Source organism: Seriola dumerili, unplaced genomic scaffold (genome assembly GCF_002260705.1).
Source record: "Seriola dumerili isolate Sdu_G_001 unplaced genomic scaffold, Sdu_1.0 BDQW01000478.1, whole genome shotgun sequence".
In the NCBI taxonomy this organism is placed as follows: Eukaryota; Metazoa; Chordata; class Actinopteri; order Carangiformes; family Carangidae; genus Seriola; species Seriola dumerili.
The window spans coordinates 4,668,655-4,694,642 of record NW_019174733.1 but is presented as its reverse complement, the minus strand read 5'-3'; the positions used below and the strand labels follow the sequence as shown (position 1 = coordinate 4,694,642).

Genomic DNA, 25,988 nt, shown 5'->3' with positions numbered 1-25,988 from the left:
CTTCTTATCCTGTTTATTAGTCAGAGTTTGTTGCTCCTGATATATGCTGTCCTCACGACAAACGCATTCATAGACCCATAACCTGCCTACAATTAACTTACACAGCTCAACCATGTTAGGTTCTGTCTCATTAATTTTACTATGTTCACATTCAGGTTGGTGGTAGAATTACTGTTAGCACAGTAATTTAAAACACTTTTACCACAGGAGTTTTTTTTGTCATCCATGCAGTCAACCATGCACCGATTCTGTCACTTTTCTTCTCACTAACAGCACAGATCAAGGTCAAACAGAACTGTGGAGTTGTCTTTATGGAACCGGTTTGTGCATGTGTGTGATATGTTGCTGGGGGCCGTCTTTCAAGGTGACCTCTGTCAGTGGAACAGATTAATGAAGAGTAAACCCTATGGTGTCATTGCTCACTTGCTCACACACACACACACACACACACACACACACACATCTTTTGGGATATCACCTGAGTAATCTGTTCGAGGAAATTATGTCATACCAACCTGGGAAGAGAATCATGAATTGACCCATTTTTGATGTTTACATAATTTTATGTATCTTTAAAGTGTCTTCATTTGCAAACATTTAAAACTAGCTTTTCTATCCAGCAGTCTGCTTTCTCTCTAAAATTATAATTTACAGTATAAACTGTATGAGAACTGACTGTAAACAGTCACACAAATCAGGTCATGTGTTTCAGAGCATGGAATAAGAATCTGTGGGAGTCCCACATTCCTTTGGAAAATATGACCTAATGTCTTTAAATATCCTCACATACACACAGGATGGAAGCCAAGATTAACATGATCACATTATACAAAAGCCATTTATAGATCTGGAGTGCATAAGGAATTAAGGGCCTTTGGTTTAGTTTCTCAGTGTATCAGATACCTTAAAACAATCTTATGTTCATGTGTTGTTATAACTAAATTAGTCATGCACACACAATATGATTTATGATAGTTGAAAATCAAGTTTAATTTAATTCAACATAAACCTTTATCAGAATGTTTAGCCTCTTCTACTACTGATACTTTTTAGAGTTTTTCAGAGTCTGAATGATAGTGTCATGTGTCAAAGGTGATCCAAACATTGTTTCAGTGGTGCTGCTACGAACCCATGTTCAAATCTTCATTTTTTTATTTTTTATTTTTAGGTAAAAACAGATTCTGTGTCATTGCATTAATAATTCAGATACCCTCTTTACAACTATGTGAGAAACTATGTTATTATGAAGAGCAGATTGACCCCAGCTCAGCAAGGGCTGACCTGATACACTGCAAATATTCACTTCCTGTTTGAATACCCATCTCTACTTGTCCTCTCTGTTCTTTCCATGCTCTCCATCTTCCCACTGTCAGTCATTTTGATGATGTATGTTGTTCTGTGTTCAACAGAAAGGGTTCAGTCCCCTACATGTGGCAGCAAAATACGGCAAGATGGAAGTCGCCAGTCTCCTCCTACAGAAGAGAGCTGTGCCTGATGCTGCTGGAAAGGTGAGATGCTTTAAAAAAAAAACAAAAAAAAAAAAAGAAAGAAGAGAGGCCTGGTTAACAACACACTTTAGAGAGTTAATCTTAATCTTGACCAACATTTAAGTATGTTTTCAGATGTGTTGCTACTGGAAAACATGAGCTGAGGGAGGGGCCTGGCACAGAAATGACTATATCTATAGATGACACTCCTGCACAAAGAAAAATGAAGACAATAAAATTGTCTAAAATTTCGACATCATCAACACATGCAAATAGCAGCAAGGTGTGTCAGGATCAGAGCCATAGTTTTCAAATAATCCTTAGAGATACCTGTGATCATAAAGCAGAAGCACTAGGAATAGTGAAGAAATGAAAAGTAAAAACAGCTGATATGATTATTAGCAGATGTATATAGAAGATAATCTTATATAACAAAGTGTAAAACATGAACAAAGAGTTTATACATGCAGCAGTTGACTTTTCTGGTGAGATCTGGCCAACAAATGGCCAAAATCAAGAGGTCATTCAGGTTCTGTGCCCATTTATCATTCATAGAGTCTTTCTGTCGCCTGCCCTTACCCAACCTGTCTCTAAGAGAGTAAACAGAACCTTTTTCAGTTGTATCTTCCAAGCTGCAGCGTGACACAGGGTTGACGGGGGTTGTCTGAGGAGGAGGGTCATGTTTAGGACTGATCCCAAGACAACACGGCCAACACATGCTTGTCCTGTTGCAAAAACCTTCTGTGAAGATTTGCTCTTATTACCCCGATGACATGCACTCATTCCACCTCCACATGCACCCTTTTATACACACACACACATATTGACACACTTACTTAGCACATGCCTACTGGCACTGATTATAATGTTAGCTAAGCGTGTGTGTGTGTGTGTGTGTGTGTGTGTGTGTGTGTGTGTGTGTGTGTGTGTGTGTGTGTGTGTGTGTGTGTGTGTGTGTGTGTGTGTGTGCCACCATCTGAGAGCATTTAACATAATGGCAGTCAGGTATGATAATGAAGCTTCCACGCTGCTTGTTGGTGTCACACTAAAATCAGTCCCATTGTAACACTGAGTCTAAACACAAAGCAAAATCAGGCCTTTATTGCAGTTTAATGACATTTATTTTCTTATTAAAGATGAGAAGAAAGACAAGAGACAAAGACGCTTATTTGGTTTCCTCACATTTTGACACCATAATATCACAGCTGTAACTACACATTGTAACAGCTCATGAGATTAGCAGGATGTATTCTGGACATTTTTTTTCTGAGTAACTTCAAGTGTCTGCTGAATGAGTGGGACATTCCAGTGGCTCAGCGAGCATCCTGCTGACTCAGTCCTGGTTGCTGAGTGGGATATAAGTTGTGTATTGTGTGCCTGGAATGCTTTGGCTGTAGCTCAGAAGCATAAGGTGCCATCATCCAACTCACAGCTCTTTATTTACCAATGCCACGAGAAAAAAACAGAAATAAAGGCCCCTTCCTCTCAAAAATGAGTAGGCACTTCCCTTGGATGTTTGAGATGCCCTGTGCAGTGTTTGACTCCAGAAGACTGTTTTCACATTCATCATAGGAATGTTTCTTTGTGCTTACCTTAAATCTGACTACGAGCATGATTTTGTGACATCACAACCAAGTGTGATGTGGAAACTGAAAAACCTCCAGTGCACACACACTGAGAATGGGCATTTCTGTGAAACAGGAGACAACTACGGCCTAGAAGTTAAACTTTTGAAATTAAAAGTATTTGCATATTTGTAGTTTCTGGATTTTTCGTATATTTATTATATTTTATAACGAGGTAATTTTTCTTTTATGTGTTAAAAACCATCAGACACATTATTACCTTAAGCATCATATTTTTATTTCTGAAAATGTCTTCAGGGGATCTTTACACCAAATCAATGACAACAAATGCTGCATCCAAAAAGATGAATGCATTGCATAAAAAAGGCGATATCTCTGGTTCTGCTGCATCGATTTTGATCCTTTTTGGTCTGTTGTGTGTCATACAGTGTTGTAGAGTGCAATGCTACATCAGTGAAGTACTGTTGTAAGTGTTCCTTTATGGGCTGAGAAAAAATCCTGCTTCTTAAGCTAAATAAACCGTTTAAAAAACATTTGGTGGGAAGTTGACATTTTGGAGATACATTTCATGGGACAGAAAGGATGTGCTCATCATGTCTCTTGATAATGCCACCCTCCCATAACCTTCTTATTCAAGATTTCAGCATGAAGTCTAAACTTTTTCCTGTACTAAATATCTTCCATCAGTTTGATGTCCATCTCCCTTCATACTGTTACATTCTGTTTGTTTCACTTTACTTATCAGAGTGTTTGTGCTTGTATGTGTTCAGTGATCCTCTAACTTGCTGTTGTGTTGCATGCCTGCGTGTGTGTGTGTGTGTGTGTGCGGTGTGTGTGCGGTGTGTGTGTGTGTCCGGTGTGTGTGTGTGTGTGTGTGTGTGTGTGTGTGTGTGTGTGTGTTTTAGAGTGGGCTAACTCCACTGCATGTAGCCGCTCACTACGATAATCAGCGAGTGGCACTGCTGCTGCTGGATCAGGGAGCTTCCCCACATGCTGCCGCTAAGGTATCCACACAAACACACATAAACACATGTACTAAAATGATTCCACCTGGCTTATGCTCTCAGTGCCATCTCAGACCATTAACAGTGTTTTTTTCATGTAATATACATGTGTATGTATGAAGGTGTAATACCCACCCATTTTCTCCCATTCCATCTTGTCTACTCTTTGACATTGTGAGTGAATGTGCAGCTTTTTCCTGGACCTCAGCAAAGTTTTTGAAACTATTCGACTAGCTAGAACTTAGCTTATACCATCAGCATATTGAGCTTGGTGGTTTACAGGATGCTATATTTCATATTTCTCATAAAACAAAACTGGAGAGCACATGTGAATGGACTGTACATATCATAAATTTCTCCAGAATCCACCCACCCAAGTCTGTTCCAGAGCTATAAATCTTGTGTGTTCCTAATAATAAAAAAAAAAAGCAAAAAAAAAAAACACTTTAATTACTGCTCTTGTTGAAATGTCTGACACACACAAACACACATTGTCGTTGACATATGGTCAAGTTGTGGTTTGTCTCCTGCTAGGCTTTGGTTGACTGTGAAAACCACTGAATAAGTATGAGCAGAATGGTAGAGCCAACTAACTAAATATGTTTTTGGCTGTTGACTGACATTGAAGACAGACATCCGGCAAGAGGAGACCAAAGCTTGAAGACTAATTTATCTTTGTGCGACGCCACCTTTTTGTCAGTGGCTCTTCCTCATGCTAGCTTTCTCTCCCTTAATCTGTATCTGTCTCTATTTATTCCTTTACTTTTCCTGCCTCCCTCCCACCGTCTTAGTCATTTCTCCCTGCCTCTTTTCTTCCTCTCTTCTTCTATAAATTTTTCATTTGGCTGCTAAAGTTGGTGTGTTGGAAATGGATCAATCTGTGTGTACTAGAGGAGTTGTCTACAAGCATTTGTGCACAAATGTGAGCAGTGAATGTTCACAAAGTTGCATAAAACATGGTCACATCTCTGCACACAGACAAGAGGAGCTGGAATTGCGACATTAACTCAGGAAATAAGTTTCACTGTAAACAATCCAAAAAATATAACCAGATTTAAGTAACATGGTGACATAGAAATATATGTGACAGTTTTTCCCATACTATACTCACCTCTTGCTTTTACTCACTCTTATTTAAGCTAAAGTCACTTCACCTCTCTGTGGACTTCAAGGCTTCCCAGGGTGTTGAATAAAGCTCACCTGCAGCTCACATTACCACCGATGGAGTTCCTAACAGGGAAATGAATTTAAATGCCATCTTTAATGCTGTCTATGAAGAATATTACTTCTCCCCTTTTCAGCTGCTTCCCTGTCTCTTCTTTTTGCCTCCTGATTTTTTTTTTTTTACTATTGTGTATGTGTTCAGTCGGCTGAGGCAAACCTTTTGTCTGAGGTCTTAGATGATCTCATTTGCAAGTTTTACATGGAGCAGTAGTCCACAACCAATGATAAATATGAAATCATCTTTAAGTTTGCCGAGATGGAGGTGATATTAATATTTAATGTTTAATAATATCTATATATGGCATCTGTGGGTCAATCCACAGCTGAGACCAGGTTACATGACTGTATATTTGCTGCCATGACTGTTGAGTTTTATCACTTTTGCCTTAATATCTGTAGCACGACCTCTATCTGCCCAAACAATTCCTGTTATATATTGACGCTGTCGCACCTAATGCCAGCAGATTTTATTATTAATTACTTATGTGGTTGTTGCAGCATATGATTGAAATGAAATGATTGAACCCTCTGAACTTCTTGGCACCAGTTGATTACTATGTTGGGTTCTTAGTTTAAGTCTTTATAGTCCACAGCCACGACTGCAGAAATCAGTTGTCGGACAGCCTGGTCTAACCAAAGTGTTCATCATACACACTTTGGTCTATAATGTATGATGTGAATTCCATTTTGATTATGAATGGAATAAACTACATTATAGAAGAAGACACCTAATGAAAACAGTCCCTGTTTTATGTAACACTGAGCATAACCACCATTTCTCAGTACAATAAAAAATAATACCCAAACTATCAAATCCAAGAAGAGCTCAATCCAACCTCCTAACCCCTGCATATCTTTTGCCTGCCTCAGAATGGCTACACCCCACTCCACATTGCTGCCAAAAAGAACCAAATGGACATTGGGACCACACTGCTGGAGTACGGCGCAGACACCAACGCGGTGACACGGCAAGGCATCAGCCCCATTCACCTGGCAGCGCAGGAGGGCAGCGTGGACCTGGTTTCACTGCTGCTGACCAAGAATGCCAATGTCAACGTGTGCAATAAGGTGAACTCAGTCCCATAGCTACAATATTTATTCATTTACACAGACTGTGCACACAGATGCAGACCTGCTTTGCACATGCACAGACACCCAGTCTGTAATCTGTTCTAGCATTACCTTAATGACTTCTCACTAGTTTCATCACTGGCATACTAATTTTTACCTGATCACTCTTTGACAAGTAGAAAATCAAGGGTCTTGAGGCTTTTCAAATTAGTTTCCAGCATAATTTTTCCTGAGAGACGAGAGCATGTTTCAATCTTATGTGCTTCCACCAAAACAAATTTATGTGTTCTCATGTGTTTGTGTGTGTCCTTTCCTCATATGTAGAGTGGACTTACACCACTCCACTTGGCAGCTCAGGAGGACAAGGTCAATGTTGCAGAAGTTCTCCTCAACCACGGGGCTGATGTCAACCCACAAACAAAGGTAAAGCTTTTTCAGATAGTGTATACACACACACACACACACACACACACACACACACACTCAGACACACATACACTATAAATACATACACAGATAAGGGTCTTTAAATCTCCTTTTGTAGTTGAGGTTTGATGCATGATCTGTCTTTTTCGCCAGTCGAACGGATTTTCTTGTGTAGTTTGTCTATTTATGGCATTGGAAAAACACACTCACACACTCTTGGGCACAGACCCACACATTCGTCCGCAATCATCTCAGATGCTACATAAATAAAGGATTGATACCTGAGTGGAAGGTGTGCATGTCTTTATGGATGCACCACACACTGCAGCAAACACACACGCACACGCACATGAACACGCACATGATCTATTATTCAGTCACACTCTGTCAGTTACATTCACTTACACACAAACACACACAGGCCACATAACACACTGCCCATGTTCATTGAGACAAGCATGCTGTAGCTGAAGGTTGGGCTAACACAAGGTTATATGGTGTGTGTCATGTGCCGTGTGTGTGTGTGTTTGTTTGTCTGTGTGTGTGTGTGTGTGTGTGTGTGTGTGTGTGTGTGTATTTGTGCTGACAGGACAGATTATTTACAGCGAATAGGTTATTCACTCGCTGATCTTCTCCATTACCATTATGCACTGTGCACATAATTCAACAGGGACATGAAATATGATGCAGTTTTGAATTTATATTCAGAATCAGAGACGCCGTACTAAGAAGTAGAGACAAATACATTTTTCCTATATAAACCAATAGGTTTTTCTTGCACAATAATTCTTACAAACGCACTTTTCAAAATAACAGCCTGTTCTGTAACAAGACGAGGCCTCCAGTCAGCATATGAAACCGTCTTTTCCTTCTCTTTTCATCTATTCGCCCTTTCATGTCTGTGTCTGTTCCTCCATCTACTTTCCTTCATGCAGATGGGTTACACTCCGCTGCACGTGGCTTGTCACTATGGCAACGCAAAGATGGCAAACTTCCTGCTGCAGAACCGTGCCAGAGTCAATGGCAGAACCAAGGTAGACAAATAAATGCTTGCTCACCCAACTGCACTTAGATCTTTCCTTAAAATACAAACTTATGCATCCAAAGTTAATGTTTCCTCTCTTTCCCTGCCTGTGTTTATTTGTCTGTGTCTCTTTCTAGAACGGATACACTCCTCTCCACCAGGCAGCTCAGCAGGGCCACACCCACATCATCAACCTGCTGCTTCAGCACGGGGCCTCGGCCAACGATCTCACCGTGGTCAGTGCACAAACACACTGGCACAAACATACACACACAGAGCTACTGAAGCTTGATGAAATACTGACTGCTCTTTGTGTTTTCTATGCGCCTCCTGTGAATAACTTCCTGTTGGTCTGTAACTGGTCAGAATGGGAACACTGCCCTATCCATCGCCCATCGACTCGGGTACATCTCTGTGGTGGACACTCTGAGGCCCATGACGGATGAAAACCTGACTGCCATGGTGAGACACTGTCTTCCTGTCAATGGCATCTCATATGGTTAAAGGCAGTATCTATTATGTCACCAATAAATTCCAAACTAATTTCATTCTTATGAATATTACTTACTTCTGTAACTTGGAAAATAGGTTGAATTCTAGAGCCAGGCCAATACAATAATAGCATGTGGTACTTAGGAAATTAGTATGCTTATCATTGAAAAGTTGTATCTCATCTTTTTGAGGTTTAATTTTTAGTACCAGACATTATGAGGCGCTATAAAAACAATTAAAAAGTAGTCTTTTTTTTTTTTTATTGATTTCATACCATCCACACAGCCACTGATTTTCTTTAACAGTTTTATTAACTGTATGAAAATCAACTTGAACCTAGTTTGAGAAAAGTTAATCAGTCTCAGTGAACATTTCAACACTGTTTGTGTTTTGTCACTTTTGGATATTCTGGCATGTTACTGCAGTTGCAAGCACAGTGTCTGATTTTGCAGCCAAAAACTACAAGGCAAGTAATGACTAAAATAGTATAATTGTGGGTGTAAGAGGGTTGCTTTTTGCTAGGAACTTGGGATATGCTTTAGAAGAGGTCTGCAGTAATGTTAAGTATTTGTCAGTATTGGACTTAAACAGGTTAAACCACTAGTGTTCCTTCTTGAGCTGTATTGAACTGAATTGTGTGACCGACTCTTTGCCCAAATTAAAACTTGGCCAGTCAGCTAGCAGCATACTGTACGTTAAGTGAATCCTACAAAATCAGCCAGAAAGTCAGTCAGCCACGCTATGTCACGTGTGAAGTCCTGATTAAGAGAGAGAGGGGGCTTAGATTGGAGCTTACGGTTTCTCCTCAAATAGCCCAGGTCACTAACTGTGATCGGATCCACACACGTGTCTGGGAGGAGGAGTGAGAGGGAGAATGTGCAAAAGAAAGAGAGGCAGTGTGATGATGGAGAGGTGACAGGAGTGGTAGGGGGGACAGTGAGTGAAGAGACGGACAGAAAGGTCACTGAGGATCCTGTACAATCAGCAGCAAAGTGTATTAGTCATAGCTGTCGCTATCCACAGGGACGTAACTTGTAACTTAAAGATTAAGGTCGTTTCCCCACTCCTTTGTGTGATTGATGTATTATTTACAGTGCAGAGCTCTCTGATGTTGTTTATGCTTGTATTGAACCTGCGTCTTCAACCTGTTGCAGCTAGTTATGTTGGTTAATCAAACATACTGTATCATTATTGTGACAGAGGTCACGGCTAGGATCCAGCTAAATGTCTTCATTAGGAAATACATGTTAAGGTCACACTTCACACTAGTTGTAATGTAAATCCTGAAATTTTCATTAATTGACTACAGTTATCTCTAAAATATATAAGAGATATACAAAAATATCTCTGCAGCTCAGTGCTGCTTTTTTTGAAGTCCAGTGTAAACTGCATTGAGTTTCCAAACATCAACAGTGAAGTGGCAGGAAGTCTGGTGATGTTTCGGCACTTTAACAATACAGGAAGCATACTTTTAAGGTTCAGGTTTAAGATGTCAAGATGTGTAAATATGCAGAAAAGACAAAACTCTGCTTATGCCATGTGATAGTTCAGAATCAGCAGTGAGCTTAACTGATGATATTATATATTATAATATAATGACAATATTCTTTTAAAAATCTATTAAGGCATTGTAACTCAGGGTTTCTGTTTGGTCTAGACTATAGACATTTATTTTATAATATTGTTCTGGCAGAAGGGAATTGTTCAGATGTCCCTTTCTTTGCAGAGTGCATCAGAAAAACACAAAATCAATGTCCCAGAGACCATGAATGAGTTCCTTGACATGTCAGACGATGAAGGTATGTGAAAAATGCTTCTCTTTATTCTACTCATTTTCAACCATTAGGTATTAAAATTAAATCAACTCATACTTGTTTGACTTATTTTTAATATCAATACCTTGCATGATTTACACATACTTCTGACAGTGAGCTTATGTGATGTCATTTTCATTAACATGTGCATGTTTCACTGTATGTGTATCCAAATCACACAGTCCGGGCCAATGTGCCAGAAATTCTCGATGAGGAATCTTTTTCTGATGTTGATGAAGGTATTTGTCACCAGTTTGCCTCCACCGTCCTGTAGTTTGTTTGTTGTCCTCTAACCTGATGTAGCAGAACTAACCTGCTTTGTTGAAGAGCTAACCTTTGCTATTCTACCATTCAGCTTTGCTGTTCATTTTCACTAGAAAGTCTCCAGGCAAAATCAAAATATACTCACCCAACATTGCTCACTTTTGCTATTATGCTGTTTAAAGTACCATGAATCAGATAGAAATACTGCGTTCTCATCTCAAGAGCCAATAAGAGGGTCAGACAGTGGAGGAGAGGTTTGTTTTTGTTTTTTATTCTGTAATTCAAAGCCTGCCATCCTCAAACAAAGAATAAAGTCTCAGTTATTTCCATTTTGTGTAAGAAATCCACCGGCAAACATTAATTGTTTGAGCTGTTTTAGCCTTGAATCTGGTCTTGGTTTTCTGGCAGGTTTGAGTGTCATGTTTCTGTTCACAAACTGACACTGCTGATGTCATTTAGCTATTTTCACTGCAACTTAAAAAAAGTGTTATTTTTAACTACTTGCACACCATAAATCTCACACGCCTCTTAATCAAAGAAAACTTGTGAAGTATCATCCTCACTTCAAGCCTGCAATCTCTTTAAAGAAGTTGCTGTAAGAAAAGAAAAACAAGGACAATGTGACTCACTTCAGATGTTAGACTATGAAGAGATCTGCATACATTCAATGAAATAATCATGTCCTATTGTATGCAAAACCTACATACCATTAAATATAACAAAGTCACCCGCTCAAAAGCTGCTGTAGTGCTACAGAGCCTAACAGCACTGTCAAGTTTATGGTACAAGTCACATTGTTTTAGGCTGCCCAATTCAGTCGTCTGTCCTTTGTTTTGGAACCACAGAACCAACAACAGGCCTGTAAAATTGATGAGCTTGTTCATGGGCTGTTGCTTAGGGGACAGTCAGGGGGGGTGTGGAGTTTCTATGTCAGGTGATACAGCTAGACTCAACAAGTTACGTACACACACATATCAGGTGAACCAGGGTGAGTTTGTAATGAAGCTGTATGAGAGCCTCCATTGGCATATCTATGATTTAGTGTATTATCACCACCATGCAGGAATTATAAATAAAAGTATCCATGGCCTCATGTGCTCAACATAAACAGTTTATACTGTGTGCATAATTCATCCACATTGCACTTGTGCAATGAAGCTTTGATATTCACTTTGACCAATAGTAGCAGCACCAGACAGGCTTCAGTTAGCTGCTGCATTCAAACCTGCACTCCTTCATCTTTTTTAGTGGCCCATGTTTTTGATGTGTGTGTGTGTGTGTGTGTGTGTGTGTGTGTGTGTGTGTGTGGGTGTGTGTGTGTGCGCGCGCGCACATGCGTGTGTGTGTGAAAGAAGCAGTAAGGAGTTTCCACTTCTCTCTTTAATCCTATATGGGGGAGGCAAATCCTATTAAGCTGTGCGTTGAAGTGAGTGTGACGGGTGTGTGTGTGTGTGTGTTTGTGTGTGTGTGTGTGTTTGTGTGTTTGTGTGTGGCCTACCTGTGCAATCACACACTCATCTCATGCTTTCTATAGACTACTATGGCCACTAATTGTATCATCATCAGATAACAACTTAACAAGGAGTTAAGTTGTTGTGCTCTGCTGTCATCACAGTTAAGAGTATCTCCATAATCCTTACAGCGCTGGCCTTAGAGGGTATTATTACTACAGGTGGTGTTATGCACTCTTAAAGTCTTTAACTGTCAAACACCTCTTGCATAATTGTTCTAAATGTCCTTACTCTTGTGCAAGTTTTAGTCATTGTGTGCAACATGAAGAAGGAAGAACTAGACAGAGAAATGTTGCTCAAGAATTTAAAAAAAAAAAAAAAAAAACTGATTTATGATGTGGTTATTTCATCATTATTGTAGCCCCACTCCCAGTTTGACATGCAGCCAGACTCTCTCAGTGATCTCCACCATTGAGGGAGGAAAAAAGTATGAGGAGTTGTCAGTGACGGTTTTCTTTTCTCCGTCACTGTCTCCTCCACTGAGGTTCCCAAGCATTCGCTCAAACGACCTGTCAGCTGACTGTGCTCTCCACAGAGCGGTAAACACTTCTAGCGCAGAGTTTGTTGTCGATGCCGTTGAGCCAGGGACGCGCCGAGACTTTCTCTCTTTAAATCCAATGAGATGAGCTTTTTTGAGCAGCCTGCAGGAGAATTAACCCCGGCGTGGCCGCCGATGTCAGATGGTTAGGAGAGCTGCTGTTTCCCCTCAACTCTGTGTGTTGTTTTGTAGCAAGGAGGCACCGAACTTAGAGTTTGAGTTTTATTTCTTTGCGGAGAGGAGACGGCAGAGATGTGCGCACCAGCAACAAAAGCGCAAGTTGGTCTGAGTGGAGTTAAGTGCGTGGGGTGAAAAGAGGGCAACATTTTCCATCAGCACCAAGCACTGAATGGACTACTTGATAGTCTTCACCTCTCTCTGGATTTACTTTCCATCCTGGCAACGTTGTGTGGATTTTTTTTAAAAACATAGAAATAACTCGGGGAATATAAGAAGAGTTGTGATCTGTGAATATGGCTGAGCCGGTCAAAGGTAAGTTGATAGAGAATCAGGAGTTTCAGTGCCCGGAGTTTGATGTTTTGAAGGCAGCGGTGTAATAAGACACAGGATCTACCGACAGTGTCATAATAGCTGAGGTGAAATGTTGCCACTCGATATTGTTTTTTCTCTTTTCAGTTCAGCAAGTATTTTGGTGTTTAGTCTTTTATTTACTACTCATGTCAGAGACAGAGAGTCGTTCGATGACTTTGTAACCTAGAACATGGTCCGGGTTCAAAATATACTGTGTGTGTGTGTGTGTGTGTGTGTGTGTGTGTGTGTGTGTGTGTGTGTGTAACAGCAGTGAGGGGCCGATTGTTTTCCAGTTATGTCAAGTCAGACAGAAACGGCTAGAAAGGCACAATTAGGTGATCATTTTAACCATCACAATAAAAGCGTAACATGCCTCAGAAAAATGTCTATCATATATGTTTGTTTCCTTCTTCTTGAGTGGATAACTAAAGTATTTGAAATTGATGGCTGAAGTGGCAGCAGCAGTGTGTTATTCTGTGTCAGTCTTTTAGAATAAAAGCACCAGACTCAGCATTTTACTCTGACATCCACCAGTGAATGAAAAAATAATACACTAAATGTCCAGAGATAACAGTTTCTTAAACAATTAATGTCAGTGTTTTCATAACTGGAAACATTGGTAAATTGTCGTTACTCTCTGCATTTGTCATCACTGTCTTATACTAATACTGGTTTGCAGATTAGTTGAGAGTCATTTTGGGAGTTGGAAATTAAAGTAGTTAAGGGTAAACGGAGAGAAGAGAAGAGCAGGGTTATTAAATAATTTACTACACACTTCTGAATAAAACAACTCTGGAATGCACTGGAAATAAAAATTTATGTTTCAAGTTTGGATTTATTTGGCTGCACAGAACAACTGCGTGCTACTTTTCTGTTGGCCTAAATTGCTGACATAGACATTGCAACAAGAACGAGGGATGTAGGCTAAGTCATGGTAAATGTATTAATGTCTAAATAACCAGCAGCATATATTAAAACATATTGCAAGCATGAAAATGTAGCCATGACCACAATAGTTCTCTAACCTCAATTTTTTGGTGAATATTGATTTGGTGACGTGGTTCCATGGGTTTTGTCTGGACAGTAGGTGTTGGCTATTTTCATTGTCTTATATGAGTTTCGACAAGTAAATCCCAATCACTCCTGGTTTTATTTTGAAATGTGACGCCGGAAACGCCTGCTCTTAGTGTAGTCTAACTTGACAGTGGTTCTGGTGTCTGATCGGAGTGCGGCAGTACTGAAGGTAGGGGGAGGGGCTGCGGTGAAGGAGCAGAGTGTTGCAGGCAGGACAGAGCCGGACATGAGGGAGAAGGAGAAGCACTGTAGCCGCTCCGCCGGCTTCATTGACCGGCGTGTCATCGTCCACCGGTCCGCCGACCGAGGTGCGGTGGGGTTCTGCGGGTTCTGCAGTTTCTGCGTATTCTGTGCTTAATGTGCTCAGGCTTTGGTGGCTGTCAAACCCTCCGCTGCGCTCTGCCTTTGACTGTTGTGAAAGGAGCTGCGTTTGGTTTTACAGGAGAGCTCTTGATATACCGCAAAGTGGCTTTGCTGCTGCCTCTGATGGCATTTTCTCTGTTATTATGACTGTCTAACCTATAAAACAGTCACACATCGGCGCTGCTCAGGGTTTCAGCTTCATGTTGTTGTTGTTGTGCCACAGTCAGATGAATAGACAAAAAGAAAAGTTGCAGTGGGCTATGCAGTTGCAGTGAGGTATGCTGGGTTTAACGACAGAGTGATGCTGATAAATTATCCAAGGCCTCCTCTAAGTACCATAATCAAATAAGTGAGAGACTGATGTCGGCAGTGAGGGCTTGTTTTTCTTCCCTGAGTTGCCGCATCGCCTCTCTCGTCCGGATTGGCTTTTCTTAGTTAACTGGAGGATTTTATGATTTCATCCCTCCACCAGGTGAGGATGCGATGACCGGGGACACGGACAAATACTTGCGGCCTCAGGACCTCAAAGAGCTTGGGGATGACTCTCTCCCTCAGGAGGGGTACATGGGTTTCAGCATAGGAGCCCGCTCAGCCAGGTAAGCACTTCTCATTTTTATTAGATACATATGAAAATCATTAATGTACTCAGGTGCAGTGCTGTCAACTACTTGGCCCAACTTGTCTCTATAACACTGAGGCCAGATTGTGTTTCTATTAACTGAAGTAGGTGACATCATGTTTGCCATTGATGCTGTGGCTGTTCACCCTATGTACACTGATTTCTGATGCCGTATATATCTGATATGGTTTTTGTAGATTGTGTAGTGTATGTTTGACTGAAAGAGACTTTATAATGGGCAGTCCCTTCAACATTCACACAAACTCAGACACAAACACACACAAACAGAATAATGGAAATTGCCAGAGAAAGCAGCTGGAAAATTGCCATCTAATGATTCAACCTGACAAAATGATTCAGCGTTTTGTGTGACCTCATTCAAACCCATGCAAAGATTACAAATGGCCCATATTATATCACAAGAGATATAAGATGTATCTTTGAACTTTGCTACCTTTGATACTCTCAGTGAACAGCTGCACTGCGAGATTCAGCACAGGCCTAGCCACAGCCTTTAATGCTGAACAAAGTATGTAGTGGAAAACTGGCAGGCTCCACTGAAAACACATCAGCGGCACACAGGACAAGTGTTGTGCAGCCCCAGAGTGTTCTGTCGCCACACTGACAGATGGCAGATGCACTCTGATGGGTGAATTGATAAAAACAATTACACTAACAGTGACAGGAAGCTGCTAACATCAGCGGGCCACAGCAAAACAAGGGAAACACTGAATTAAATGGAGAGATTCCATGTAAACAAGCCTGTTTCATGAGGCTTCTGATATTGGAAAGAGTTTTTACAGAGTTCACGAATGTAATTATGTGAATTGTTTGTTATTAGCTCAGAATAAGAACATTGTAAGGAAATACAAGAGGTTGGTGAGAACATTTAAGAGTTTGAATTTTGAGTGATTTGCACAAACTGCAAAAATGTGGGCCTTTCTGAGTTCAAATTATAATGTCTGTGGACTTATCTTTCCATTTAACAGCAGTGTTTATGATTTACTGCTATGTTTACAATCAGACAGATTGAAACAATTATTCATGTGGTAATCTACTAGAAATACAACTACAGTTACTAAAACTTCCCTTTTTACTGCTGCTTTTCTGTAATTGCATATACAGTATCAAGCTGAAATAGATTTGAAAATTGTTGACATGTCTCTTTGCAGGGGTGTGCGTGTAATGCTGTGAAAAATATAAAGTATTTTATTGATCAGTGAATGCATGATGCTGAGCAAGTTCTTTTATTTTCCTTATCTTTCTGTTTATGACATCGACATTGCATGGTTTGCTTTTTGACTGGGCTGCATACACTCAAACACAATCACACTCATGTAAACCTTGAAACATTTGAGCCAAATTGTTTGCAACCATGCAAAAGCACAGCATCAATGTCATATGGGGAAAAAAAGAAAGCCACATCATGCTTCAATGTCTTCAAAATGCTTTGCTTTTCACTCTTCTATTTTGTTCTTTTCCTTGTTTTTCCTGCACCCTCTCCCTCATTCTAGCCCTAGAATCAGGTAAGAAAAGAGTAGTAGTTGTAGTAGTATTAGGCAACATTAGCTGTGATTGGTGTCCCTCCCTTGTGACCCTGAACTACTGTTTAACTCCAACCCTACATCCATAAAACTTCTAACCATGAGTCATCCATTGTACATTGGTGTCATCCAGTGTTGCCGTTTCTCTGTCTGTGGTAGCAGATTTGTCACTTTGTTGCTGTAACGTGTTGTATTTTGAGATCCATTTTAGCCGATCACCATTCGCCTTATTTTCTCATCCATCTAACAAAAATCATCATATCTGCAAAATGAAAATGTATTTATTTTTTTTACTGCAGGTGTGGAAAAGAGGCAGTGTTGCTGGGAATGAGAAAATAATCCCCTAACTTTTTGATGTCGCTTGTTCTTAAATGGCACTTTATCTCTATTTTTGTCGTGCCATAAGTGTAACTTCCAGGGATTAAAAAACATCATAATCCATCCATTTTATTCACCCTATTTACATGTTAGTAATTGTAGATACCCCAGTATTATCCAGGATGATTCTGGATTTTAAATCATGGTTTGCAGAGATGGAAACTTTGTGGCCTGAGATTGCTTGGGAATTTTGGTCCAGCATTTAGAAATCCTCCACATACATCAAAGACAGACACTTGGCGACACATACACTGACACATCAATGCACGCACACTCACTTGGACACACAATGACTCAAACAGCTGTCTCTTTGAGTCAATACAGGTGCCTCTAAAAAAAAAAAAAAATAGGACCATTGCTATATACATGGAGATGACAAAAATAAAGACAAAAAGTTTGTTCGGTGGAAGTGTAGTTTACAGTAAAGACTGTTTGATCAACAGTAGCATGCAGCATGGTAGAGAAAAAGTGAAAGAAAAGTGTTCAGTTGAGGGAATTGTAGGGCAAACTGCAGAGTAAAGTGAATGGGGATGGTAGAGAGGGGAAGAGATGATGGGACAGCATTATATACAGTAGAAGAGTGGTGGTAGGTGCCATGACATGCAGAAAAAAATGACAGACAATAAAGAGGACAACCAAGAGGAAGGAAATGGAAAAGCATAGATGTCTATGGGGGAGAGGAGGATGGACAGAATGAGAAAGAGGAAGGACCTGTGAAGAACAAACAGAGTCCTGGTGAGAGCAGAGGGGGTAGCGGGTGGGGTGGGGTGGGGGTGGGGGGACCAGCGAGTCCATTCAGGCCGTACAGAGTTGCTTAGTAACTTCGATGGTGGGGTAAGCAGGCTGTGCTGAATAAAGGGCTTCTCTCTGTGCTGAATAGTGTGCCCACTCAAACATGCTGAGCTCTGCATTTTCTCCCCTTCGCTCGCTTGTTTCCCCCCGACCCCTCTGCACTCACACACACACGACACATCAATACACACTTACAGTACACATCCTGACAAACTAAGGCAGGAGTTGTTGGCTTTGTCACTGGGATTGGGTCACTTTACAAGCCCCTTACAGTGCACAAACACACACAAAAACACACATCATCATATATGTTATTTACCTGCCTATACACACAAATGTACATTTTAAGTGATTGTACAGTGACTATGTGCTTACGCAAACATTTTAGCTCTTCTGTGCTGATCAAATCCCTGTAGGAAAAACAGCACAAGACAAAAACCCTGAAAGGAATCTACAGCACCGCATTGAGCCTGAGAGGCTGCAAAAATAGACACACGTCACCATACACACAGCCATCAAGCAGACTGCAGCAAGTCAGATAGAAAAGACCAGCTTCCCTTTTGTATTAGGCTGCTCTGAAACAGGTCTGGGTCAGCTGCTAATCTTAGAATAAAGCAATGTCAGTCTCTGAGCATGAGTCAGATTAAGCAGTTTGAAACACTTTGGAGTATCTTTCATTGTCATTAATACAAGATTTGCACAGAGATTTTCAGACTCTCACCTGCCAGCCAGGTGTATATATGTACAGTCCCCTAATCTGTCATACTTCATCATTTAGACACACTTAGTTACATCTGTGTTCCACCAACCACACCTTCATATAGAAATGTACACAGCAGCTGTCTGTGTTTTCTCGCGGTCTGCCCGCTTCTCCTCTTCCTCTTTCCGTCTATCTCTTAATGCAAACAAACTGACCGCACTCTCATTTCCATCTCTGAATAACCTGCTGCAGTATCTTATCCTTGTTCAACTGCGGACTCTACCATTTCTCTCTATTTTCCACATACTACTTTTGGACTCTCTCTGTCCAGTAAGTAAAAACCTGGTTCCCTGGAGGTTGCATGTAGTAATGGATTCCTTGCTTTTTGTTTATGTTGTGTTCCCCTACCCGTCATTTGTTGTTGCCCGCGGCGCTGGGTTGCGTGGTAACATGTAGCCTCCGCTCCTTCAGTTCGGATAGGTCCAACACACTCAACCGGAGCTCGTTTGCACGAGACAGCATGATGATTGAAGAGATTCTGGCCCCTACGAAGGACACAGTAAGATCCATTTCTTGTTATCCTCATCATCCTGTTTTTCACCCTCTAAATCCAACCCTTTTTCTCTTTATCTCAGTGTTTGCCTTTTCTTTCCTTGGTATCTTTAGCTGTCTGTTTTTCAAGCTTAAACGGCTCTTCCTGGTACAGCTCTTATTTTCTTTTACACTTTTGTCCTCTGTCTTTCTGTCAACGGCCTGGTAAAAAACACAGGCTGGGTGGAATTAGGGTGGAGCAGGGAAGCTTTACTTGTCTAGCATAAAGGTCATAACAGAAACAGTGTTGATGCCTTGCTTGCTTTTGCTAAAATGCTGAGGGTGAGTGTATAGCACCTTGACGAAGAGTTTATCCTTTGCTTTCTCATGGAAAACTGCAGTACTCTGCACAGCTCACCGTGCCTGTCCAGCGCTTGTTTTGGTGGTCAGGAGGAAAAACAGAAACTGTAACCTCTTACTTTATAAACAATATTAGTAATATGACCTACAACTCCAAAGACACCATCACCCAAGATCTCAAACTCTACATGGTCAAAATATGCATTGTTTTGGTCTTCCTCTTTGTCTTATGCCAAAGAGCTTTCCATTAAATTGGTATTTTATCTGCCTGAAACCTTACATGAGCTCAATTTGTTTTTTTCTCCTTAGTGATTCTTTTCAGTGCTATCGTACTATAATCTGCCATATTTGGTAGATGCCATCTCAATTACTGTGACATCTGATACAGTGGGATTGTTTGAATTTAGATGCCTAAATCGTAGTACCATCTCATCCTCACAGAGATAAGGTTATGCTTTTTTTGGGTTGAAATTGAACCTTTAGTGAAACAAAGTGTGATTTTTGAACCGTCTCTCTTCTCCCCTAAGCTTCAGAGTGTCTGTAAAGACATTTCCTACTTGGTTGACCCACTGAATAAGGTATAAAGTGTTCATGGATGTCTGACCCATCCGTCAGTTTTGTTATTTTTCAGTCACAATGGTTCAGCTCCCATTTCTCCTGAGTTCTGGTCTTTGTATTGTGTTTGTTTTGGGTCTATGCCATTCTCATCTCATTCATTACTGCTGTTCTGTGTCTAGTGAATGGTCATTCCCATGCTTCTTTTAGAGAACAGAAGTTCCCATGAATCAGTGTTCACGTACATAATGATTTGATAAAAGCTGATTTCCAGTTTTGTAGTTTTTCAAGCATTATAATTGTGGCACATTATATTTGCATGTTTCAGTGTATTTCCACTGCAAAGTTATAGTAGCACATTTACTGTGTTTGTTGTTGTGAGACTTTGGGTAACAGTGACAAATGGTGTTGAAAGATGAGTCAAGAAGCTGTAAATGTTATAAGCCCATTGCTCCATAACATACATGTCTTGAGGACTATGAAAAAAGAAAAGATGATCAAAGTTACCAGTTATGTCCATGCAGTGATTATTAGCTCTCTTGTCTTCTTAGTGTACCTCATTCCTTCCATTCTCTATTTTTCTGGTTTCTATACTTCATTCTGTTTTGCTCGATTTATCTGCTACCGATCTTTGTCATCTCCTCCATCTCAACTCTTTCCCTTTTTATCCTCCTCGTTCCTCTCACCCATCCTTCACCTTCTTCTTTTTTCACCTTGATCTCTATCTGCCAATCCCCCAATGTTAAATCTCTTCTTCCTCCTCTCTTCACCTATGTCTTCTTCCAGCATCTGGCTGTGACGAGAGACTACAGCTCAGAGTGCATGCGGCGCTACAGCTGGACTCCAGACACCATGGACCACAGCCACAACACTGTGTCCAGCCCCATTCACTCTGGGTAAGAACAGTTGTACTGTCTCATCTGGTCTGTCAAGATTTACCAGCATACACACACAAACTCAATGCGTGTACTCAGGATACATATACTGCATGTACATCCATGTAACTATTGCAGGAGTCACACATTTTATATGCTTACTGCACAAATCTGTTGTATTGTCTTTTGTTCTCTCCCTAAGAGTCAATATTCTACAAGCCCTGCAGAACTGATGCAGACAAGGGGCAGGGCTGTGGGATTTCTGCAGTGCTGCTACTGTACACATACATTACAACAACTAAACAACACAGTCCATCCTCTAATGCTCTCATGTCATACCATAAGTCTAGAGACATGGTCCAGAAGTCACCCCCATGTTCATGAATATGCTCTACTTCTATCACCGCAGAAACAAAGCACAGGCTCTGTGTGAGCTCATGGCACAGTGGCTCATGTGTTTCATTTAGAAAACCTGATAAGATTTTGCTCTCATGTCATTCACATACTTTGAATATACAACGTTATAAAATGTTAAGTCTGATCTAAATAAATAAATGGTGCTGTCTTTGCACAGAGCTTAACTTTGTTGTTATACTCAGAAATGAAGTACCGGGATCTGTCATATCCACTTTTGGTTCTTTTTCTATTTTTGACTCATGATTACGCTTTGTGTGTTTGTCTGTCTATTTATGTATTATTTTATTCATTGTCATTTTGTCCTCAGTGTCTCTGATGTTTTCTGTTTCCCTTTATTTTTAACCTTCCTTTCATCTTCATTAGTTATTACAGATCCTGACAGTGATTGTGAAACTTTGATACTAAAACTAGGTTCTGGGGGTTTGCCTCCTGCATTGTCTCCATGTGTTTATTTTGCAGCTTCTCCTCCCCGCTCCCTCAGTATGACTCCAGGTGATGACTGAGTTTGCTGCTTTCACCCATGATGCCGCAGTGATGTCACTCACTCCTCCACCTCTGTCTCCCTCACATCTCGCCACTGTTTCTTCTCTTCTTAGCCTCCCTCCAGTCTGTGCTCGTCTCATCCGTGTGGTCTGGTGTTTCATTTGCACTGCCTAGACGTTAGAAGTGTATAGTCAACGTGTTTTTGGAGTTTGACATGCCATCTCTGTCTCTCTCACACAGTTCCTTTCTCACAGTGCACATTAAGAATAAAACCTTACAGCGATTCTGCTATTTACAGTATAGAGAAAAGCAACTATACGGTACATAACACAACAATCGTAGTGAAAAGAAGGGCACTCCCCACACCATCCTCACTCTTTTCTTGTGTCAGTGATTATACTAATGGGATGCCAAAAACGTGCTCTTGATTTGAAGAATGGGGCACATTACATATTAATCACATTAACCCTATCTTGGTGAAACATCTGTGCAGGTGTTTAATATTTGATCACTGAATGCTGCTTTAGAGGAACTGAAACTTTGGCAACCATCTCACCTTTAGCCTCAGAACTGGAAACTAAACTTTCTGCACCTTATTAGCACCCTGTTTAGTTTCATTGTTTAATGTTCTAAATGGAGGCATGTGAAGGTGAGAACTTCCAACTTTCAGAACTCAAAGCACCTTTTTTTTCTTCTTCTTTCTATCATTCTGTCTCTTGCTCTTTCTCTATTTTTGTCATTTTCTCTCTTTCCCTTACTTTGTTTGGGTGTACGGTGATCACAGCATGGGAATCGTCCTCCTCACTTGTGTCCGTGGTATGGCTTCTGTCTATCTTTCTCTCTGTCTGTGTTTTGTTCCTCCTGTAACATTGTTCTTTTTCATCTTGCAGGTTCTTGGTCAGCTTCATGGTGGACGCCCGTGGCGGCTCCATGAGAGGCAGCCGCCACAATGGCATGCGCATCATCATCCCTCCCAGGAAGTGCACAGCGCCCACACGCATCACCTGTCGCCTGGCCAAAAGGCACAAGCTGGCCTACCCCCCTCCCATGGTGGAGGGAGAGGGTCTGGTCAGCCGGCTGGTGGAGGTCGGTCCAGCCGGGGCTCAGTTCCTCGGGTAGGTCGCGTGGCGCTTTCTCTCTCCTGTGTTGATGAGTTGCTGTTTTATGGCCACTTACAAATCAAAGGGGATATTTCCTAATATCTACTTAAAGGATCATGACTCTCAGCTGTTCTGACTGGTTTATTGTGCTCTCTTTTCTCTTTCAGTCCTGTTATTGTGGAGATCCCTCATTTTGGTTCCATGCGGGGGAAAGAGAGGGAGCTGATCGTGTTGAGGAGTGACAATGGTGATACATGGAAGGAGCACCAGTCTGACGCCAGACCAGAGGACCTTGTTGACCTGCTCACTGGGATGGATGAAGGTAAAGGAAAGCTTATTCAGTACAGCCCAACTTTAATCAAGAAGACTGCAATAACAGTTTGTTAGTCCACAGTATGACTGAATGGGTGAAGGTGAACTGAACTCATTAGGAAAACTTATACTACATAACCCAGGGCTATGTCAGCTGGTGACCTAGATAATTTGATTTTCACTCCAGAAGTTTTTTTTTAAATTTTTTTATTCAATCTGTTTAGCCTATTTAGTGTCCTTTTTCGTAGTGACACTGACCAAAATGCCATGTCTAACATTTAAATGCATTTAAAGTCCGACTTCTTAGGAAAATGACAACACCCATTAAATGTTTCATAAAAATACATTTATAAAGAACTATTTTCTGTCACAGAGCTGGACAGCCCTGCTGAGTTGGAGAAGAAGCGTATTTGCCGCATTGTCACCAGAGATTTTCCTCAGTATTTTGCTGTGGTGTCACGGATAAAGCAGGAGTCTAACCACATGGGTCCTGATGGAGGCATGCTGTCCAGCACCACTGTGCCCATGGTCCAGGCATCATTCCCACAGGGGGCGCTCACCAAGAGGATTCGTGTTGGCCTGCAGGTACAGCAAGACTCCTTTGATCAGCTCATATTGAATGTTTCATGACTTGGCTTTTTTTGATGCAAATACTGTCCACAGGCGTATTATATATTAATACCTGACCTAGTTTTGGTTGAATATATGATTCTGTCTGACACGCCTGGCCCAATTATTTCAATAGAAAGTTCAGGAAAGGTTTTAAGCGAGCATTTCTCAAAATTTAATCAACAAACGTTGGGTCTGCGTCTTTGCACTTTACACATTTTTGTCATCCTGCATTCCTGTCTAGGCCCAGCCTGTACCAGATGACATGGTGAGGGCAGTCCTTGGTAACAGAGCCACCTTCAGCCCCATCGTCACTGTAGAGCCCAGGAGGAGGAAGTTCCACAAGCCGATCACAATGACGATCCCCGTTCCACCTAGATCGGCAGAAGGCCATCCCAGTGGCCACCGAGGCGACTCTGCACCCTGCCTACGTTTGCTGTGCAGCATCACAGGCAAGTCGACCTGCAGATGACTAGAGCATGAAAAATTGTAGGGGTACCTCCATCCAAAATGCCTCTCCAGGGCTAGCTTTGAGTTTAGTCTTACAGTCACTGTATGCTTAGATGATAATCAATGTTATTTATGACACCAGACATAGTTGTTCATCCATTTATTATACATGAAACAGAGTCAGTGACTCAGAATCACTATGAATTGAATAGCAGTTGGCACATCAGGGCTACTTTGATGTCAAAGGCCACTCGTCGATAGAGGGAGATGAAGAACTGAGAAGATAAAAGGATAAGGATTATGAAAGCCAAAAACCTGGCTCTGGTGGAAAGGCAGTGAGCTCATCTTTTGCCCCGTTTCATACAGGAGGGACGTCCCCTGCCCAGTGGGAGGACATCACAGGGACCACACCACTGTCCTTTGTAACCGACTGTGTCTCCTTCACCACAAATGTGTCGGCCAGGTGAGACGCACACATATACATATACACATAGTGCACAAACATACTACATGCACGTAGCAGACCCCAGTTGGATATAATAAATACACATAGTCAACCACAGCTGGAGATAATAAGTATTTTGAATGCCACATAATTAAATAACTTGTTGATTTTTTTAAGCCAATTTCCAAATTGCAGTAAATATGAAATATTAATACAAGAACATACTATAAATTAAAATGGGGGAAATTTTCATACATATAGATATAGATCTATAGATCTATATATACACACAGTTTTCTGTCATTTTTATGGACCAAAGGATTAATTGTGAAAATAATTTACACATAAATCGATAAAAAATAAATGTTAGTTGCAGCTCTGTCCTACTACCTATCACTGCCAGAAGACATCTCAGCAGGTGCAGTGCAGTACCATGAATCGTGAGTTGGCAGTGAATCCTAAAATCTATCACAAGGGAAAATCTGCCACTTAAATCCACAGCCGTTTATTCTCCTGACTTCAGCATCTCTTTTCCCATTCCTCTTTCTTTCACTACACGCATAAAGAAAGCGAGTTCCCCTCTTGTTTGACTCTACATGTTATTGGCTAAATAACATAACAACTGATTTATTGAGTTGATTAAATGATTTGGCATTAGATAGTTTTTCTCCTCCTGATCTTGTCTTTAGTATTTAGATATACATTTTTCTCTGTGGCCCTGTATACTAACAGGGTTACAGCTCCATACACATTTACCCAAGTGGTAAAATGTCATGTCAGCAATATATTGTTGAGGCATGCCTAGCTATAAGACTGCTAAGCTGACCTCAGCCAGTGATCCTCCTATTATCTTAACTAGATTGGGATCATGTGGCGAGGATGCAGCTTTATATTAACAAAGCGCCCTTTGTTGATTTTTACACAGCTGTCATGTGTCTGTGTTGACCCTTCAGAGACATGACCCAGCTGGTTTGATTTACTATGTAAATGATTGATTATTGCACTTACACAACAGTGTTGCAGCACGATGAAAGGTTTGATACAAAAATGGCTTAAATATGCAGTGCAGAGTTTCAAATTCCTCTCCTCTCCTCTCCTGTCCTCTCCTCTCTCCTCTGATCTCTCCTCCACAGGTTCTGGCTCGCAGACTGTCACCAGATTCCTGAGACGGTGAGTCTAGCGTCTCAGTTATACCGGGAACTGATCTGCGTGCCGTACCTGGCCAAGTTTGTGGTGTTCGCCAAGATGAACGACGCTGTTGAGGCTCGGCTGCGCTGCTTCTGCATGACAGACGACAAGGTGGACAAGACCCTTGAGCAGCAGGAGAACTTTGAGGAAGTGGCGCGGAGCAAGGATATTGAGGTGGGGTTGTGTGTTCATGTAGACTTGCAAACACTGTACTGCAGTAA

General features: G+C 41.1%; 1 protein-coding gene across 1 annotated transcript in view; it reads left to right on the top strand.

The window, feature by feature from the left end:
• The window catches only part of LOC111235209 (ankyrin-3-like), a 94,524-nt gene that overhangs the window by 45,370 nt on the left and 23,166 nt on the right, over nt 1-25,988 (top strand). The window contains exons 15-32 of the mRNA XM_022763577.1: nt 1,410-1,508; nt 3,979-4,077; nt 6,172-6,369; nt 6,697-6,795; nt 7,734-7,832; nt 7,960-8,058; nt 8,189-8,284; nt 10,041-10,113; nt 10,311-10,367; nt 14,882-15,005; nt 18,899-19,001; nt 20,675-20,784; nt 22,554-22,778; nt 22,931-23,085; nt 23,449-23,660; nt 23,929-24,136; nt 24,501-24,597; nt 25,713-25,941. Coding sequence (XP_022619298.1) covers nt 1,410-1,508; nt 3,979-4,077; nt 6,172-6,369; nt 6,697-6,795; nt 7,734-7,832; nt 7,960-8,058; nt 8,189-8,284; nt 10,041-10,113; nt 10,311-10,367; nt 14,882-15,005; nt 18,899-19,001; nt 20,675-20,784; nt 22,554-22,778; nt 22,931-23,085; nt 23,449-23,660; nt 23,929-24,136; nt 24,501-24,597; nt 25,713-25,941 — 2,382 coding nt within the window. The remainder of the gene's footprint in view (nt 1-1,409; nt 1,509-3,978; nt 4,078-6,171; nt 6,370-6,696; nt 6,796-7,733; nt 7,833-7,959; nt 8,059-8,188; nt 8,285-10,040; nt 10,114-10,310; nt 10,368-14,881; nt 15,006-18,898; nt 19,002-20,674; nt 20,785-22,553; nt 22,779-22,930; nt 23,086-23,448; nt 23,661-23,928; nt 24,137-24,500; nt 24,598-25,712; nt 25,942-25,988) is intronic.